This window comes from Atractosteus spatula, chromosome 4 (genome assembly GCF_055471065.1).
Source record: "Atractosteus spatula isolate fAtrSpa1 chromosome 4, fAtrSpa1.hap1, whole genome shotgun sequence".
Lineage (NCBI taxonomy): Eukaryota > Metazoa > Chordata > Actinopteri > Semionotiformes > Lepisosteidae > Atractosteus > Atractosteus spatula.
Genome location: NC_142709.1, coordinates 69,631,742 through 69,653,060, shown reverse-complemented (window position 1 = coordinate 69,653,060; position 21,319 = coordinate 69,631,742). Strand labels below are relative to the sequence as shown.

The following is a 21,319-nucleotide window of genomic DNA, read 5'->3' as shown; positions in this document are numbered from 1 at the left end:
TCAAGACACCACCTGGGTGTTCAATGTAACCATCTGAGTAAGTGGATGATAACTTTAAATCTCAAAGGATAGTATTCTTCTCCAGGAAGGGGGCGACACCTGTAGTCTCCCACAACCATTTGGTTCACAAATTTAGATAAGGAATAACTGCTTTAAAGATGTATAGCCCATTCCAAAATACCAGCTACAGGAACTTTTTTATGGTCCATGAGACTAACAGATAGATGGAATACATTAATAACAGCAACACTCTAAGAGACGACTAATAATACTTCGACAAATGTAATCATTTATGACACACATGTCCAGATATAAATGTACCGCCTGTACTACTTCAAATGTAAATGTTTCACAACTGATAAAAAAACGGCCTGCATCAATGCATTCACGGAAGCTGTTATGGGCAACAAAGCTTTAATTGTTCCTTCCTGAGATCCACAAACCCAGGAGCTTCGTAGACAGAGAGATAGGGGGCTTGACGATCCTTTTTGAACACCTTGAACCAACAACAAATTCAGTCGCGCCCCAGTCCAGCTAAATCGTATATTTCTGTAAATGAACGCAGGCTGTTAGGGGACTGATATTTCAGGTAACTTTGCAAGTAAACGGAAAATATGTATGTGTATTAATCATAAGATACATTCAACAAGCACTCGCAGAAAAGGTCTCAAAGCAATCGCGTTTCCATTCAATGTAACAGCATCAATTTCAGTGTGAAATTAGAGTCCTGCAAATCTCGTGATTGTTGTAAGCACCAATCTAACCTACTATAAATAAAATGTGAGAGCACAATAAAAACAGACGCGTATTGTAATGCATCTTCCACTTCAATCATCAAACACACCGGAACAGTTTTCACATTTCAGTTAATCGGATTTTTGTTTCGCACTCCGTCAGAATATAATTTAGTGCCTGAGCTGGTGATTAAACCTCAGTTTCTAAATTATATCCAAAAGTGTATTGCTGTTGTAAATTGTAGTGCTTTATTTTGAAAAGATAGTTGGGGTCGGTTTGAATGTAAACAGCAGTTAATTCAAATCACATCTAAATTGAAATACAAATTTCGATTAAAAACATACAGTGCATTATTTTTAAAAGCAGACAGCTTATCATTGCAGCACCACGGACAGTTCCTCCTCTGAGCAATCGATTCTACCCGCTTGACGAGAGCAGTAGGCGTTTATTCTACATATTATGACAGCCAGCTTCTTTAAAAAGGCATTCCTTGAGTTATTATATGTCTCAGACAATGCACTCCCACTCATTCTTCACAAGCTACTAATCAAAGGAGCGTTTTGCGTGCTGTGTGTAGAAATAGACAATTTTCAAAGTAGAGTATGAAAATGAACTGAAAATGAATTTCCTAACCTCAACCTCTTTCTCCCTTTCTTAAAAACGCTACCGTAGCAGTCTAATGGTCTCCGAGACGCAAGAAACGTATACTTTTAGTATAGCATCAACCAATACACAATAATAAACGTAACATCTAAATATACGTCTAGGTGAAGTTGTCAATCTATTTAAACTCACGTTTTGCCTCAGATATGTTTAAAGTAACAATAAATTAACATATATGTGGATTTTTTTCGTGCAAAACTAAAATACATTCAAAGATCTTGAAACAGTATTTGAAGTTAACGGTTGAATGATAAGACCAAAGGCGTTTCAATTTCGAACTACTTCATTTTCAATTTGCATTTTTACTTTCCTCGAAAGGATACTCACCTTTCTCGGGACTGAGATTTTTAAAAACTTCAAGATCCGCCATGAAACCCGTTGTCTGTATGCATAGCTATTGCTAAAACAAAAAACCCAACAAAAACTGCGCAGAACAGAGCTTGTGTTCAGACTTCAATGCGTCTTCAATTTTCATTTACCGTACAAAAAAATCCCTCGTGAGATGTCATTTCCAAGTTTCAGACATGGGTGCGAAGCTCCCAGCGATTTTAAACACTTCTTATTTTCCATGGCGGGGTTCCGTAGCGGAGCTTAGTCCATAGCTTATGCCCTTATTTTAATTACAAGGTGAAATGAAATGCTAACGTTCTGCAACATTCAGTCTGGGTGAGCCCGCACGAGGGGCTAGGCTGCTCAGTGCACTTTTCCGTGCGGAGTCAGAGGCAGGCAGTGACATAGCATACTTGTTGTCTATTCAAGCAGCTAAAATGGGCTTCAATACATGTTGTTTGGGGGAGTCTTGTGTGACAGTACGGAGGTGTGGGGGTGTTTAAGGATCTCCGCTCTGAGTGTTGTCTAAATTCGAGTGTAGGAGGTAATCCCAGAGCCTGATAAATACCAATGCACTGCACTTCGATTTTGAAGGGCTGAGATAAGAAACTTGACAAGAGATTATAACGCGGTAGGCTGGGCACGAATTCCTTGATGAGTGCTATTTTACCTCGTGTACTTCGAGAAACGAAAACGTTAATTGATCGTCGTGTTGGTTTTGTTTAACGAGGCAGTGAAAGGGGAAGCTATTATCAACATGACGCTGGGTCTGATACTAAATATAAATGCTTGTGTGTCTCAGGGGAACTTTATCACAAATGATCTGATCTGAAAGATTTACAATTGACCCATTTCCCTGTGAGTCGTTTTTTTTACAGTTACATCACCGGTATAGTTATTCTGTGTCAAGCGAAAGACGACAGTAGTGGAGTATTAAAACTAAACTATTAAGGCAACATCATTCCGAATTACGAGGGGGAAATGTCTAAAAATGTTCGATGCGTTTTAATTGCGATTTTCTTTTTAACGTGAAACAAAGGTTTTGTTTATGATCAGTCTCCCATATCCGGAGTTGAAGTACAAATAAACGGCCAAATGCATAGCATGGCAAATAGAAATTTAGAAAAAAAATTAATGTGTGTTGTATTAATTTAAAAACGCTTTCACGAGCTAGCACATCTAATTTTGTAGCCACACTTCTAGAAGCTGTATTTGGTGAGGCGATGAGTGGCAGAATTTGAATCTGCCACAGGTACAAATTACATTGATTTTACTGTGGTCGTGTGCCTAACTGTATATCAACCCATTATCATGCAATTTTTCCGATAATGAATGAAAACACTGAACACACATCAACAATAACACGTCGTGGGCTTGGGTGAAATCTAGCGCTGGAAAAACGTGTTGCTGTCATCTGTTAAATGCTGAGGATGACTAATGTTTAAGGGACATAGCTGCTCATTTTCAAGCGCCACCACTTTTCTATCTCCTAATGTCAATAATCATCGAGGTTTAATTGCACTAAGTAAGGCTGGTATCGACATGTCACTCCCGGCCGTTTTGCCATTCAGAAGTGCTGTTTCTTACACAGGACCTCGGAGACGGACTAGAATTCAGCTGGATTCATTTTTTGGCCATTCGAATATTGAGTATGAAGTCTCCAAGCTATGTCGGAACACCTAATAAAAACTAGAACAATAATTACCAAGGTAATCTGCTGTCGTTGGAATCAAATCAACCTATTACTTAACTGCTTAAAGTTCCGTGTTATTAAATCTTTAAAATGTTCTCTGTGGAAGTCCTATTCAGGCGTTACTCAAAGCACTGTTTAAATGTACTGTATCGGCGTCTTTTAAAGTAAATGCCAGCACAACGGAGCTGACAAATTCCTAATGCAAGAAACTGTATATGGCTACTAAAGTGATCTTATCTTATCTTATATCAAAATACTAAGCATCACAGGGAACCTAAACATACCAACCTCTGAGATCTAAAAGTTTTATATGCCATTTATAAATCATATTACAAACATGCATGCTATAAACACGCATAAATATTGTTACAAATAGGAGTTACAAAAACAGACAACGGAATTGGACTGAGCAGGACGGTCAATAATAAGTTAAATAATCACAACCCCCAAATTGTCAGAATACACCCTAGTGATTGGTATAATTCGAGGCACCTGAGTTCTTTATCTTCTGGCACAGCTTTGGTTAAACAAATATTTATTAATAATGACAATAACACACACTAAACAACACAACATAAAACATACAACATAGTTACTCTCTTGACAAACAAGGTGTCTCGGAGGCCTATATTCTGACTAACCAGAAAAACCCCAGTCTGCTACCAAGTATTCAAATCCTATAGAACACCTACACAGGCTACGAGAGACATACGCCTGCCTTCTAAAGTAAACAGAATATGACCATGAGTTAAAACTCCCTCTATAAATCCGGATGCTACAAAGTGAATGGGAAACCTATCTCCCTATTGTAAAAATGCATCCATAGACCAGGAGTGGCTGTTTTTAGCCTAGGAATTCTCTATACAGGAAATCAGTTTCCTAAAACAACAGAAAGTAAGCTCTCTTAACAAGGATCAAATACTGGAATCTGGTCTTAAAGGCTGATCGGGACAAGGACCTCCCACCCCTTCCCTTTCCCTGCGCCTTTCTGTCCATCACCTGTCCTCTCTTTTGCCTTTTCTCTCTCTGCTCTTTTCTTTTTATCCTGTTTTCCTGGACTGTTGCTGACTCTTAATGATGTACCAAGAACTGAATTAACCAAGGTAAACCAGAAGATTCCTTTGATCAATGTGTCTCAGACCCAGTACAACTCAGTAAACACCCCAGGTCCTTTCTTGCTTTGAAGCTCCCGGGAACAGCACATGTTGACACTGGAGTGTACATACAGCATGTACTGTATGTATACAGTAAAGGAACAAGTAAGAGAGAGAGGAGGAGGAGGCGGACGCGATTGGCAAAAATGTGGTCTGGTGGTCTTCATTTACGGCTACGTGAATCAGTTTGCTCCGCAGAATTTCCACATTGTAGCCTGATCTCTCCTGATCACAGAAGCTGAGCCAGTCTGGGCCAAGCCAGGTCTAGGACGGGAGACCTCTAAGGAAGACCAGGCTGGAAGTGGTTTTGGTGGTGTTCCTCCCTCTGGAGAAGAAGCTGCAAATCAGGAGGTGCCATCCTTCATACACTGCAAGGAGTCAAACTGAAGCCCTGATTTCTTGGTTCTTAGAGACCCCATGGCTCCATTTGTAAGTGTAGGTGTGTTAACTTTTCTGTCCTGACTAATTTCCGCCTTGGGTTTGCACAATACTCCCTGTTCCCTCCCTGTTTTCCACTCTTAATTCTTTTGGTGAAGCAATTCCCCACTTTTCCACTTCATCTGGTTCTAGTGATGTATCACCCAGGTGGATGATGCATTTCAGAAGAAGATGAAGTGAGTCCCATCATATATTCGGGAAGCCATCATTATTAATATTAAATTAAAATCTGTCTTGACAGTTTAGTATTGAATTTGCATCTTTTTAAATATGACCTTGCATTTTATTTAAGCAAAATTGAAATTATCATATGAAAAAAAAAACTTGCTCGGGGCTTCTTATCTGTCACAGTAAAAAAAAATTAGTTCAGACTCCACTCCTCTCATCCCGCAGACTCATCGTTTTCTAGTAGTTGCATAGAAAAAAACATCTTAAGGAATGTAATTTAATTCCAGAAGCAATACTGGTTCCACATTCTGCAGATATAATACACTTGCAGCAGTGTAACTGGGATTACTGCAACACTGCTTTATCTTTAGAAAAGTCAATATTATTTCATGTCAGTGGTGTGCACAAAATGTCACGCTGAATAAATAGCTGAAAATATCTTATGGGGCTCCCAGGGTCTCATCACGAGAAATAAAACGAATACCCCTAGCAAAACACCTGTAAAGCCAATAAATTGAAGTAATCACTTTTCTGCCCAGAGAGCATATTTAACATGCATTCAACATAGCTAAAGGACGTCTGAAGGGTCTTGATCCAGCATTTACTGCAGGTAACCTGAGTAGCTCTGCAAGACCTACCAACATCCACAGTACAAAATGAATGTCAAATTCTAATTTCATACACGGATTACATCCACACAATACAGCAAAGGTCAACCCCATTCCTTAGCCCAATATAAGTAAGTGAATTTCTGAGACATGTAGTTTAAGATGAGACTTTTATTCGAATCAGGTGATTAGATGAGATCGTATAGACTTAAAAGGTGGAAATATTGGTGTCAAAAGCATACAGCTTCTTAAAAATGCAAGGACTGTTAAGATAAACCCTGTGCAAGTACTATAATTGTAACGAACAGTTCTTTCCGGACCCTATGCGGACGACACAGTCCGACGGAGTGGGGAAACACTGGGGAAAACGTCATGCAGGAAAACGGGGCTGAAGACAGGGGGGCGTGTCCAAGGTGCGCTGGTGCACGGGGGAGGTGTGGCCGAGGCGAACAATCCAAAAGAGTAGTCCTTAGGGAATATCCAAAACACACGAGTAAGTCCAAAACCAGGAGATCCATCAGAAGAAGGATTAAAAACCACGAAGGCCGGGTCGGAACCGGCGGACGGGGAACAGGAACGGGAACAGAGGTTAAAACCTTAACGGGACCAGGCGCTTCCTGGTCCTGGACTCGCATGATATGGAAATCAGATGCAGAGTCCGGATGAGCGTCAGCGCCTGGCTTTTAAGGTGGGCTGGGAATAGGGAACAGGTGCAGAGAATAAAGTCTAGTGAAAGGGCTGGAGCACCCTTAAGGAGGGGGAACTATAATCGTGACAATAATCCATCTTTACCGCCTAAGACTCTAGCGTTTTCTATTTTCCATCATCTAGCTACTTTGCTGAAAACATTTCATAAATCACTCTAGGACTGACAAAGAACTTTGTCATATTTGGCCTAAACATGGTGGAACTGTGCAGCTTTGCTCAAATCTTCTTACACTCTGCATGCTCATTATCATCAGACCCTGCACAATGTAGAAAGACTAAGCTAGTAAATCGTATTTCAGAGGTTCCTTGCTTGTGTTGACTCTTGCATACTAATTAGTTTTTGTCAATGTTTAACACGAGGGGATCTGTAAGTACAAAAAAGCAGGGGTGCTTTAAAATGTTAAAGAAGAGCATGTGTCTGTTTAAAAAATGAAAAGAGGAACGTACATTATCAATTTCTGAAAAGGGGTGACAGACAGAAAGCGGCATCAAGATTTAAACATAACTACTATATTCATGAAACCTGAATTAAGCCCCATGTTGAAAGTGTACCATTCCGGAACAAGAATCAGTTTTATTTTATTATTATCTCGAGTACCTAAGGCTCATCATTTTTTCTCCACATCTACCAAACCTGACCACCAAAAAACCCAATAGTTCCCGCACATTTCAAATGAAACTGGCAAATTTAAGGATCTGGAGCTGCTTAGCAGTGTGCGTGGAGCGATCCACTTTGTACTGCTCTCACCTCAAAAACCCCTGCAACAGGTCCTAATTCCATTACTGCAAGTAGCTGACACCATGGGAAAAATCCACAAGTTCAGCTTTCAATACATCAAGTACTGGGTCTGTAAATACTGGGACTTTCCAACTCTGACAAGAAATCCACAGAAAGAAAAATCAATTATAAAGATTCAGAAATTTTTGTCAGCAGAGCTTCTCCTATTCGTGTGGTGATAGTTGACCACAAGCGACTAGAAGAAGACTTATTTTCAGTTAGGCTACGGCAATAAATTCCAGACTTAAAAGTAAAAAACCAATATAACAGTCATGATCCTTTTTATTTTGTGAGGAAAAAAATGTATGAAATCACCTGCTGTAGTACTGTTCTGACTACTGAGATACTGTGAGAACATAGAGTACTGAGTCTAGGGATGGCAGAAGGTACTTTGATTGAATAAGTGTTTGTCCACTTGATTTCTAAGTATTAAACAGTAAGTGGGAGCAGTTTTCAGTGTACTACTTTATCTGATTGCATTATAAAACACCCCAGGGAGAGGATCAAAAAGAGGAGGAAACGGCACTTTGATTTGACAGTGCTCAGCTGCATCATCCATAATTTAATCACTCATAAAATCTTCAGTGACGCAAAAGGAAACAAACTCTCATAAATGACTCAGCAACTGTCTTTTGCCTCTATTTTGAATACAAATAAGTTAGAACCATGCACTCACCTTCAGAAAAGGTTTCATCGACACCACTTGAAGTGTAGCTGTTACAGCTATAAAAACGCCAGAAGCACAGATGATTAAGACATTTTGATTTCCACTTCAAATTATCTCTCCATACTGTAAATCCATTTTAACCCTGAAGGACGTAAGACTAACAAGTTATGTTTAACAGAAGAACTGTGTAAAGTTTAACCTAGAACTGCCATCTAAGTCTATTATAGATTACACTGATATTCCTGAATTTTAACTTGTTGTATTAAATTTGCATTACCCTGTTATTGTGGTGAAAGTCTGGTATTTCTGATTTCACAGACAAAATTCCCCTTCAGCAGATTTTGCCCATTAAATCCAAAGTCCGTTAAAACAAAGTCCATTAAATCGAGGGTTTGCTGTACTGGGGTATTTTTAGTGCACATCGCTCTGTGGACCACTGTACCACAAAAAAGCAGCTACATTTAGATTTCCCTCCTTGAATTGGTTGAAAGTTGGAATAAATCAAAGGGAATTTTGCAGACACCACAGTTCAAAGCAGATTGCTCGAGGGCAGGGGTCCCCAGCCCTTGTTCTGCATCGTCCCAATCCAGTTAGTTGTAAAGGTCAGCCTGACTGCCTTTTTATAAAGAGTAGGGAACATTTGTAAGTTACTGATCCATTAAGCAAGTAATTTGTTCAGTTAAGGGAATTCTGGTTCTTAGTGCCTGAAGGGATTTTTGTTCTCAGTGATCTCTAAATTACTTCATAACCAAGTTAAATTGCCAGCAGCCATATCACTCTGCAACACAGCTGGCAGCCCACTGAAGCTCAGTAGGTGTGAGCCTGGTCAGTACCTGGATGGGAGACCTCCTGGGAAAAACTCAGGTTGCTGCTGGAAGAGGTGTTAGTGGGGCCAGCAGGGGGCACTCACCCTGCGGTCCATGTGGGTCCTAATGCCCCAGTATAGTGATGAGGACACTATACTGTAAACAGGTGCCGTCCTTCGGATGAGATGTAAAACCAAGGTCCTGACTCTCTGAGGTCATTAAAGATCCTAGGGGGTGTCTTGAAAAGAGTGGGGGTGTAACCCTGGCGTCCTGGCCAAATAACCCAATCATGGCCTCCTAATAATCCCCATCCAGGACCTTCCACGATCAGAATTACAGACCCCTGCTCTAACGGTATCCTATAGCTGCCCTTTCTGTTTTCAAAAACAGTCAAAAGAATGTTTCAGAAGGAAGTGCAGAAATTACAGTTACGGGAAAAATTATAACTTATTTTGAACTGGCTTCACATTAAGCCACTAAAATTAAAAAGACACCTGATTTTCTCCCAGATTACTTCTGAGAAGGATTCAGCTTTTCTGCTCTGGAGGCCGGTGTTTTTGCTGTGTTCTTCAGGTCAGAGCTTGGCACGAGGGAATGGAAATGCCCTAAATAACCCATTCTTCTGGCAGCTCACTCAGCAGGTGCAGAGCAGAGCAGAGCTTTTTTTTTTTAACTTTCGCCCTTCACAAGGCCTAGATTCATCACCCATACCCTGGTGGAGACAAATCAGGACAGCAGAGGGTGGGATCCATCAGTGTGCTAGTATCCTGCACACAAGCTTGAAAATGGGATGATACCTCTAAATAAACGCCAGCTGTAAACCCTTCAGCTTTAAAGGTAAATTGCGTTGGGGTTCATCCACGCCTAGTGTGAAACATCAACCACAACCATTACTGCTGCAAAAATTATAAGCTCCCCTGTCAGCATCTGTGCTGTCTCATGGATCACTTTTATGATTGTTTTTGACTTAACAGCATCTACCTTATTTAACCAAGAAATTTAGGATGTAGGCATGTGTACAACAGTATTTGTCTTCTGAAAATACACTAAAGGCATCTATACAGTTCTGGGGTTTTTAGTCAGCTATTTATAAAAATAGTAGGTAGAAAATAATAGCAACTCAGATATCCCTGCCTACTCAGAGTAAATTGTGCTTTTTAGCTACTGCATAACAGCAGCAGGCTGATCTTAATATGTATTGTTTTTGAAAGCTTAGCTGTCTGCTGCACCATCTTCATTCCATGAACACAATTTTATTTTTTTTAAAACTGAATGTACAGTACACATTGTAGCTGGCAGGATACCTGCGAGTCCAGATTAAATCATCGGCAATTTCTCAGTATCTGAGGTTTTACCATTTTTGTAACAATAATTTAAATAATGTTATATGTAATAGAAGACTTCAAAACGTGTAAAACAGTGCCATCTAGTGTTATACCATTCCAATCTGTGCCCTGCAGGTTTAAAACCATTAATGCCTAGAGGAAAAATTACAAAAGCATATGAATATTAGTAATTGCAGCTTTACAAAACTACAACAGAAAGGGAAATAAATACAGAAGATACCAGAAATCTTTTAAATGTAAATTAGCAAAACATTCATTTAAAAGAAATTATCCAAAACAACTTGTTTTCATTTAGTCAAAAAAATGTTTTTTCATAGTGATAGTGTGAACCAAATAAAGAGCAATTCAAACTACAAAAACTTACCATGAAAAACACTGTTGTCTGCTAAGAAGTGCCTACAGTACTGCAAGCATCCACGTCTGTCAATCATACAGGAACTCATGGTTGAAGGTTGGTGACTCTAAATGACCCAGAGTCTAATTCACAGTTTTAGGCCTACCGAAGAGAAACAAAAATAAGAATTTCACACTCAACAACTCATGAAAGCAACAATATTCCAGCAGCACAGTTTTTGTTTTCATGCAAACTCTAGTATTTTAGATAAGGGAGTCACTGGGCGGTGCGGAGGCTCTGTGGCTAAGGTTGCCGGCTCATATCCCACGGCCGGCAGAGGAATCCTACTCCATTGGGCCCCTGAGCAAGGCCCTTCACCCCAGTTGCTCCAGGGGCGCCTTATAAATGGCTGACCCCGCGCTCTGACCCCATGCTTCTCTCTTTGTCTGTGTGGTTCATGGGTTGGGGTCTGCAAAAAGACAAATTCCTAATACAATAACCTGTATCTGGCCAATGAAGTGATCTTATCTTATCTTAAAGCCCATCTCAGAACGTATACAGAAGAAGGAGCTGCTGGAGGCTGCAGGGCTTCTTACAGAGGTCTGGACTGTGGTGGACTATTCTAGTGACCTTGCTTACAGAAATACTGTTCCGCGGTGTAAATCAAAGTACACAGAAGAAAGAAGTTGCATTTTGAATTAATAGACAACAAAAATGTCACCCTTTTAAATATCCAACAGGGGAATACAGTGTGGTATGGGTACACTGAGTGTGGTCACGTTAATGAAGAGACACATGTTAAAACGCTAATGACATTTATCTGTCTTATCTATCAGACACTGAGACACTGTAGACAATTCTGATTAAATTAAACAGAGAGGATCATTGAAAATAACAGCTGTCTCAGAGAGGGGAGGGGGAGTTTGTAAAGAGGTCAAAGCCAAACACTTATCTCAGCACAATTCCAAATACAATTCCACAGCGTCCAAAGCAGTTTTAAACATTATGGATTTAACAAATATAGAAGGAATTGGCAGTGCTCAAGCATGTGTATCCAACCAAGTCATCTTTAGTGAGTGGAGTGCCTCACTAGGTAGGTTCAAGCTAAGGGACTATTTCATAATCAGTGAAACCAAGATACAGGGTCATAATTCGAAACCTAAGGTGAGTTAATGTGGGAGAGATAAAATGAAACACTTCTTAACTCAAAGAGTTAAAACTCTGGGCAGCTTTGATGAGACAGCTTTAAGACGTGACTGTGCAAGATTTTACATTCCCATAACTAATACTTTACAAGAATAGGCTAAATCGGCTCCTCTTGTCTGCAAACCTTTCTTATGTTCTTTATCTCACTGTGCTTGATCTTGAATGTACCCTTAAAAAAAGATATCTCAAGTTACAAACTTCTTATTTTTGTCATATTCCGTGAATAGTCCTGAACCTCATCTACCAAGTGGCGGACAGAAGACAGATTAGCACCCCGTTTCTGAGACAGATAAGGAGAAGAGCGCTGCTTCTGGTGAGACTGAAGAAACCTCTTTCTCTCCAGTTCCTGATGACTGTCTGTGGTGTGTCAGCTCATTTTAAATCAGTTTACTTAGAAGAAACAAGTCCCCAAGTGCCTCTTTAGGAACCACAGAGAAGGAAAATTATAAGGATATTTTATGAGCCTTGCCTCCTTCTTAAAACATCAATTACATTTGAAAGACTTCAAAGGGCTGGAAAATTGATGTCCAGTTTTTAAACACTGAGGCTGTTAAACTGGGGGACTGATAGAGATAAATGTGGCCGATATGGTTGAAACACAATTAGATCACACAGGAGAGAACAGCCAGAAAACAAACCCAAACCCTGGGCTTTGCTTACTAGGTTTAGAAGCACAATAAACTATGTTTAGACAATCTTTGTGCTACTAGTTTCAAAATGAAAATTAAATGCTTAGGCTCCATCATTATAAATGTATTCTATTAAGCAGGGTCTCCACAAAATGTGCAGGTATAAAAAGCTTCTGTAATTACTAACATTTATCTTGTTACAGCTAAAGACTTGAATTTCATCTCACAAAAAGGTGCAAATTGAAATTCAGTTGAAAAATCCTTGGCAACAAAGTCTGTAGTATTTGAATGGAAATACATTAATCAAATCTTATTCGTCTGTGTTTCTTTTATTCAGAATCTGCTGACCATCAGTGCTGTTCTCTCCGTTTCCTGCAAGAAAGAGCTCCTTTGTAAACACTCATTTCAAATGAAGGCAATTTTCAATCATTTCAGCAGTCATTTTCATATTGTATGAAGCTGAAAGGTCAGATTCCACTTTAAGTATTCTGTACATATCGGCGGTTTACAAAAGCCATCTCCACCATGTCATTGGATGTTATCCTAAATTAAAACAGTCTTGCATTATAGCAGGAAAAGAAAGAAGACTTGTTAGCAGCTGTGTAGATATTTGTAGCCAGTCCAGCTACTCTCTCTGGGATTTTTAATGACTACCATGCAGTTTCTCTGTTTCTTACTTTCCCGTTACAAATTAAATCACTGCCAGCTTTTGAGCTTTTTGCAGCATCCAATAATCGTATTATTTTATGACTGCCTATGCAGTAAAACCCATCAGAATGTTTTTAAGACTCACATGTGCATAGCCACGAGAGGTATATGAAAAAAGAACAGCAGCAATACACTTCTGGGCAGGTTTAAAAAATGAAAATGTATAAAAATAGGTTCCTCCAATAAATAACAACAAATTCAAAGTAGAACTTAACATGGCAATGATTCCTTGAACTTGTAATAGCGTACTTTTCATTCCAAAAGGGCTCCTAATAAACTAGGAGGAGCACAGTTCCCACCTGGTGGCAGGTAGCTGCCATTCCACAACAGCACAGATCAGGCAGAAGAGTGAGAAACTGTTCACTGGCTCAACTAAGGGGGAATTTAAAGCTCTAGATGAAATTTGTCCACGTATAATATCACTTTCTTTAACGGTATCCATGGGAGCTTTAATGTCTTTTTATGCCAGAATCTCAGTTTAATGTACCTTCTGAGGGACAAAATCTCCTACAGCACAATGTCCTCTGTCACCACACTGGATTGGACGTTCTGGTACAGGGAAGAGCGCCTCCTACTGGTCCACCAACACTACTTCCCACACCAGGGGATGACCAAAATTTCCAGGCAAAATTGCAAAAATGAGAAATTAAATTAAAGCAAAAATGTGTGAACTAGAGACAATTCTTAACAATATGAGGCTCAGTTTATGAAAAGTCCAACAAGGATCTGGAGTCCTAAATCCTCTCTCGGGGAGGTTTTTTCTTGCAGTATTTAACCAACATAAAGTGCAGAATCTTCAGGTTCAAGGCAAAATTTAAGCCCTTACTCTTTTCTAATACCTCACGTATTTCTAATATAACTAATATATTCTCAAGTGTCTCAAAACACATTCTTCACAAGAAAATTAAAAATAAAAAAAGCACGTGCGCTTCTCACAGAAACCTTTTTTAAGTACAATGAAGGGAAGACTCGATGCTGTGTGTCTTCTTCCCCATGAATGCCTTTGGTATTGCAGTGTGAAGAATTGCTCACATCACCTGAAGTTACTTCCTGAAATTCAAACAAAACAGCCCCAGCAACTTTTTGGGCTAATGAAAACCAAGGGCTGTGTGAAAGCTGGAAGGGGCAGGGGCAACACTGTGTAACATCTAGTGATCTGTGACAACTCTAATTAGCAAGTTCCAGCATTAGCTATTTCACTGTTATGGTCTAGTTGGTTTACATGTAGAAAAAGTACATCATCAATCCTCTGGATTCTTCTGAACTGACATGATGACAGGCAAAGTGTACTGCAAACATCCAGAACACAAACAGAGTGAAGAAAATTGTTGCCTAAATAACCACAACTAAATGTGTACAATTCAGCAACAATCAATAAAGGAAAAAGGAAAAAAGAATAGGCTCTCCAGAATTTTTTGTCTCACAGAGCAATGTAAAAATGTAAAAATACTACAGCCGCATTCATTAAGACAGCTACAGCTGAAGAAACATGGTGCAAAAAATAAATATTGTTCTCTGTTATTGTTTTTAGTTTGCAAAACCGTTAATTCGAACAATATTTCACAGAAGTGTGTATATAAAGACTTTTTGACCAGGGTGTTATCCCTTTTTCACAGTCATTTCATACCCATTTCGCAAACTTGCCAGGTTCCCTCCAGCCTGAGAGCACTAACACGCAATCAATAATTAAATACCGCACTCTAAAGCCGGTTCGATGTTAATAACTTAAACATGAGGCGCACAACTATGTGATGAAGGCTAAAGGGATTAAAGTCGTTGCGTCAAATATAACTCAGGGTAGCTGGAGTTGACTGGACAGCACCTAACAAGTAAGAAAGAGTGCAAAACGCCAATAGCACATCTCTGCCGTCGGGTCATTGGAAGGCTGGCACAATGGGGACTAATGACTTGTAACCGACAGCAGCCGCGTTAAAGTGTGCTTCACTGAAGCTTCTTTAAGTACCCAGGGTGTGCCGGGCCCTTAGCACCAAAGCCTGCAAGAGCAGGGGGCCCGATTATTTGGCTTATCATCAAAAGCAGTTTACTAAATTCAGTTCTCCTTCCCCTTAGACCTAAGATAAATAGTGGAGTTTTCAAACTGGCAAACGCTGTTATCTGACACGGATTTGAAAACAAACCTTTAATAACACACACCTACTGTAGCTCTAAAACAAACACAGATAACCATCCCTTCCCTGGAGTTACTGCAGCAGAGAGTCCCTTTTCAGCTTTTCTTTTCTCTTTTGGCACTTCAGCACTACAGTGTTAAAAATGTAGACTTATTTTTCCTGTCCCTCTGAGATTCAAAAGCAGGGATCCGAACGGCTCTCAGCTTTGCAGATGCAATGGCCTTCCCCAGTTCTACAAAGGGAGTTCAATCGATCACAAGATCAATTATCTCTCCCAATCAATGCATTCTAAATTAGGATAGTCATCATAGTGACTGGTCGAAACATTTGGCTCATACAGCAGCAATATATAATACATGCACACACCTGCAAGTGTTAAGAATTAATAAGATGGTATCTTTAAAGGAAATACATCCTCAATTTATCATGTAAACGTCTGGGACAGAAGATCAATTTAAAAAAATGCAGTCCTCCTGCTTTAAAGCCCCATCTAATTATGCCACCAAAATGTCAAATCATAACAAAGCAGGGTTTTAAATAAAAAATGAAAAGAGGGAAAAAACTTACTAATGGCTCTTTTAAAATCTTTTTAAACTACTATCGGGTGATACAGAGCTACAGATGTTGAAATGCAGTCTAAATTGATTGAGAAAGCCCACAGCACCTCCTAATACTTGGGTTACAATTAAGAAATTGGTTCTCTCTCTTATTATTATTTCTTCCCAATATGCACTGAAAAACGCACCGTTAGGGATTGGGGACTCGGCGGCTCTAATATTGTGTGCTATAGTTCTGAAAAACAGGGGTCCCCTGGGAGAAATGGAGTAATGCTCATCCAAATGTTCCACCTAATAGGTTCAGCTGTTTTACAGGCTAAACCACTTTCCTGTCTTTTGTGACATCCACACCTTCTCTCACAGACCAGCTGTTGTCTTGTCTCAAAGATTTACAACCACAATAGCCCCTTCTCTGAGTTCTACCGCACAGGCAGAAGGGTTCTGACCTGTGTTTTATAAACAATAATTATTTCATCACATATATAACATCAAATTCAGTCATTCGCATACATTGTTATAAAATAAAGCACATACCATTCTCACTAGAACTTGACGTTTTCACACAAGGAAGCTGGGAAACTATTTTGTTCGTAAAATAGGTTCAGCAAGATTTTTTCTGAGCTCAAATCAATTTGTAATAAAAACACATGTTTAATAGAATAAAGTCCTTAGAGAGACTGCTCTGACTGCTTCAGAGCTGCTCTGCTTTCAGGAGGCCCCGAGACTTATGTCTTCGTCAAAAGACACAAGAGCCATTATAACTACGACTGTAAGTAATTCCACAGCTTTCTGCAGTTCAGAATGCTTTCGTTGCCTGAACTGATAGCAAATATGATCGCAGAGTGACTGAAAGTTATTTTAAATAAAACAAAATCAGGGGCAATACTGGAAAAGAAGAATTTAATCTCCAACATAATTCATTTCATTTAAATCCTTGACATACTATAAACCATCAGAAAACTAAAAAACAAATCTGCAAAGGAAAATCCTGGCATGAAATTTAGCACTGTTCTTTGGCTTGCAATTCAATTGTCATTTATTTGGAAAGGCTCCTTCACAAGAACTAATGTAAAACTTACACAGACTCTATTATTTGGTTTAGAAAGGTGAAAAGGAAACTCGGGATGACACTACAGCCTTTTAGGAAAATGTAATTACACTTCCTGCCACTTTAACAGCTACTTGTAAATGACATTTTAATTAATTGGATTCCATTCAGTCAGTTGTGTAAATAGGAAGGTTTGCAAGTAATCTGCATGTTGCCCTGTTCTCAAAGGAAATGTTTTACTTGCTGCCTGAACAAAATTGTGTCAGGTACAAAGAGTTTAAACAATGGCTTCATTTATCACCTGCTAAGACTCCAGAGGGTCATAAAACCAAATACACAGACAGTTTCATCCACCAGAGAGGCCACAGGGGTTCCAGAGCAACTCCCCAATAAACCCTTTAAAGACCCCCAGGAATGATATTTCACATCTCCAGACACACAGTGACCAGAGCACAAGAGCCGGTCATTTCACACCCAAAAAACAAAAATGCACTGGATTAGGTTTCCTGTGTAGAAAGCCTGGGTACTTGTTAAACTTATCAACAGACTTAAAGCTTTGCTGGTCCACTGAAACCTGTCAGTGGCTTTGATATTCTTCTACAGCACTTAAATAATGAATTAATTCTGCTCACACTCCAGATATATGTTATACTAAGCAAATCTTGTAGCAACACCAGGACAGAATAGCTTTTGATGTCCAACAGGCAGAACAGCACCTTTTTATTATTTTTTCTTCTTCTTTGCCTCTTATTTAATGGGACAATATAACCAGGACACTTAGAAGCAGACAGTAATAGCAAACCTGAGCGTCCCGAAAAATGGAGGGATCTCTGGAGATGGCCTCTGCTAACATTTCCAAACTGTACAGCAAGATTTCACGGTCATAAAACTGTCTGGTCACGCCTCTCCCTCCCCCATCACGGTTGGTAAATCTCATTATCTACCTTCAAGCTAACATGGTCAGAAGGACTAATTCCCTACGAACCAATAGGGACACATGTCACTGGGACTTTGGGAGTAAGAGGAGGCAGGGCAAGTCTCGTAGTCAAATTAAGGCCCTTTTATGTGCAAAAAAAAAACCCAGTTCCCAAAAGTGTTTGTACACAGTAAAAGCTGAGTGAGATCCACTTGATGGGGCCAAAAAGACTGGCTTTCTTTTTTATACACTCAGTTGGGGTTATAATAGCTCAGTTCAGGAAGTATGTCTTCCACTGCCCCCAGAGAATCCAGTTAAATAATTCATTATGCAGAGCAACAAAGACCCTTGTTTCCAATACAATTCAACACCAGTACACCAGGGCAAGCTGATATTGTTTTTACCCTGAGCGAGGTACAAGGAAGACGGGTTTCCATGACGCTGAGGAAATTTCTGAATGACACATACGTGCATGTTTGTTCTGCAACATAAAAGACTGGAGTGTAAAACAATCACCTAAAAGGTGCAAGCTTTTTATCCGAAGCACCAACTTCCTCGGCTATGGGCTCTACTAACTCATGACACACAAGTTACTTTCAAACAGTAACAGAGGAAATGGCATGTGTGTGCTATATGCATTAAACATCCCCTGTGCTGCGATGCGAAATGAGGATTTAACTGACACCGGAGTGCCATGGCTCTTATTGCTTTTCTTAAATTGGAAATAAAGCTGCAGGTCTTATCCCAGCGAACATAAACGCCCATGAAGATCAGCACTGCCTGTCGAATTGAACAACACAAATGTTAAAAGCCCAGGGACATCAGAGGAGTGTAGTTATTTTATTTGTTGAGACTCTAGGCTGAAAGAAAGAGCTTGCCAGCCTTATCTTATAAACCTAATGAGCTTTTTTATTACACCTTCTCCTCTTCATGGTCCTGCTGTGGAGGAGGGCCTGATAAGACAGAACTGGATACAGACTGGGGGTAGGCATTTTCTTGCAAGTGAATGGCAGAAATAATACAGGTTATTCTAATTTAACTGTTCAGTGAACAGATGGTTTTATTTGTTTCTCTTTACTAAACGAACATCCTACATCTGGAACAGCTCATATCAATTTACCTGTACAAATAATTCTCCGGCACTATAAAAGTTTCCTTTGTTGTTTGTGGCAGCATAGTACACTAGCTGTTACAAAAAGAGCACCTTTCAGTCTTTGACTGCAAGCCACTGTCATTCACATGACCCCTATTTAAATCAATATCCCCAAAGAGCAGAGCGATATTCCATTTTAGTGAGAAAGCCTCTGACCTGATTGAAATAGAAATCCATTGTTAAACCAAATAATGACAGATCTGTCTCCGTCACTCAAAACTTCAAAGAAACTCAGAAGGAGCCACCGCACTCACACGAGTGAGGTTTGTGAGGTCTTAAATGTTACAATCTCACGGCAAAATCATCTAGACTACATTATGTGCTCTATATATTGGTGTCAGTCCGCTCAGTTAAGCAACACTAAAATCAGCAAAGCTGTATATTGTGTTAATTACGTTCTACTAAAACCAGATAATAATTTCCAAAATTAATATGCTAAAATAAAACAGTTCATAGTATTCTGTATTTTGTAAACACTTGGATATAACGAAAAGAAAAAGAAAATTCAGGAAAGCCCTGAGAGATATTTTTTTATTCTTTGTGGCTATAAGGAAGTAATCCGTGATATAATATACGATCAGTGTCTTAACTAACTGTATCCCCTTCGTGAAGAGCGTAGCTGCAAGTTGAAAGTTCCTCCTAGCTTTATCCATATGATTTGCAAAAGAAACGTACCATCCCGAAGCTATGCACGCCGTTTCACAGAAAAGCACTGAAAATAAAAAGCAGATCGAAGTACTTTTTTGCAAGTGCACCTGCTGGGAGCAACGAACAAAAGGGTCATCGGACTTACTTTTTTCCCCGATTCTCTGTTCAGCGGCTCATTTTAAAAACTGGCTCTTTTTTCCACGGGAGGACATCATCTTCTTCCTGATCTTCTTTCCGTGATTCCCAGATCGAAATCAAACAGACCCCGGCCACTCGGGGAAAAGTAATTGTCACCCTTAGGAGACCTTGTCATCTACCGCCACTACACGACTTTCTCATTCAAACACTCGCTGCGGCCGTGGATGGAAACTGGCCCAAAACCAGGCATGGAGTTCCTGGAATGGCGCTGAATGCACTCTGTCTCCCCTAGAATTCAGATTCAATTATAAACCCCAGTCCTAAAATTTCAGTGAGGTAACTAAAAGACCAGGAGCCAAAAGCAAATTCTTATTTGTTGATTGATCGATTGCATTTGCTTCTGATTTTTCTTTCTAATACTTCCGAAGTTCTCCACCTTTCATGATTCATCCACATAACAATAATCAAACTGACATTTTGTGAAATATCCGCATCTGTGAACCCATTTTTCATCACAGATTGGGAAATAAAGTCATGGTGCATACACTGAAGGGAAAGAAACATGCTCAGGTTTACTTATAAAAAGATGTTTTTAACTGGGTTTTGTTACTTTACTCCCATATGGTTCAATACCCTGACATGTATTGTGGTTTTATGAGGCAGAGCAACTCAGCTGAACTACCTGGTAAACTGCAAATAAAAATGAATAAGCAAAGGTTTATTCCATGCTGAAACGAGAAGAAAAGTAACACAACATTTCGGCTGTGGAGACTTCTTCGGGTGTGAAGAAGGCAGCTCCACAGCCGAAACGTTGTGATTGTTTTCTTCTCTTTTCAGTATGGAATAAACCTTTACTTGTTCCTGTGCTGCCTACACATGCTGACACATCTACCTACTTGAACTGCAAATAATAATGTTTTGCTAGAAGTTAAATAAAGTGGCCATTCATACGTCAACCTTAGTGAGTAAAGAAAGCTGAAATGTTGCTATAATGAACTTTATAATGCCTGACTACACAATTAATTGTAAATACCCGTGAAGCATTTTAAACCATTTCATCTAAAGCCCCTGTGGCCAGTTAAGAGCTCCATCTCAAAACTCCTCAGTCCTGACATCCCCATCCAAGAATCTCCACAGTTTTCCTCCCACCTCCCCCCTTCCAACTGCTGCAGTGTTGGCCAGTTCAAAGTCTGTTAGGCCCACTAATCAGCTTTTAATTCACCTTTCAATTCAAACTCCCATCCAATAGGAAGGCGCAGACGCAACCTCGGCCACTTCATTTGCACAACAAAGCCGTCTCTTTCACGTCTTGCCCTGTGCCTCAGAGCGGCGGTGGACTGGAGGAGCCCAGCCCCTGGGCCTCCAGCTTCGCGCGCTGCTCAATAGCTCCGCGGGCAGCTCCCCCCTCGGACTCCTGCTCCAGCCCAGCAGGTCGGATTGTGAGAGAAAAGCACGGAGCAAGAGCGCTGCATCTCACAGGTTTCCAAGTCTTTATGTGCTGTTTTAATTTCTCTCCAACGCAATGAGTCCTGCATGGAAAGCTGGAACGTGATTTCAGGGTAGATTAAATCGGATTGGCACAGGCCATGTCCACAGATAAGGACCTGTCTTGTTAGACAAGAACCTGTCTTGTTGAGCAGTAGGTCCTACAGTCATGGGATTCAGGTGCAGGGCTGACTTCTCTGGCTTAGCAAAGACACACCAATACGTGCAACTTCAAACCCAGAACTGACAGAATTCAATCTAAAAATACAATTTG

The 21,319-nt window shown here is 40.0% G+C and overlaps 1 protein-coding gene across 1 annotated transcript in view; it reads right to left on the bottom strand.

Moving 5' to 3' along the window:
• The window catches only part of plch1 (phospholipase C, eta 1), a 52,538-nt gene extending 42,001 nt beyond the window's left edge, over positions 1-10,537 (bottom strand). The window contains exon 1 of the mRNA XM_088914659.1: positions 10,459-10,537. Within this exon, the coding sequence (XP_088770785.1) occupies positions 10,459-10,537 (79 nt within the window). The remainder of the gene's footprint in view (positions 1-10,458) is intronic.
• Between the last annotated feature and the right edge of the window lie 10,782 nt (positions 10,538-21,319).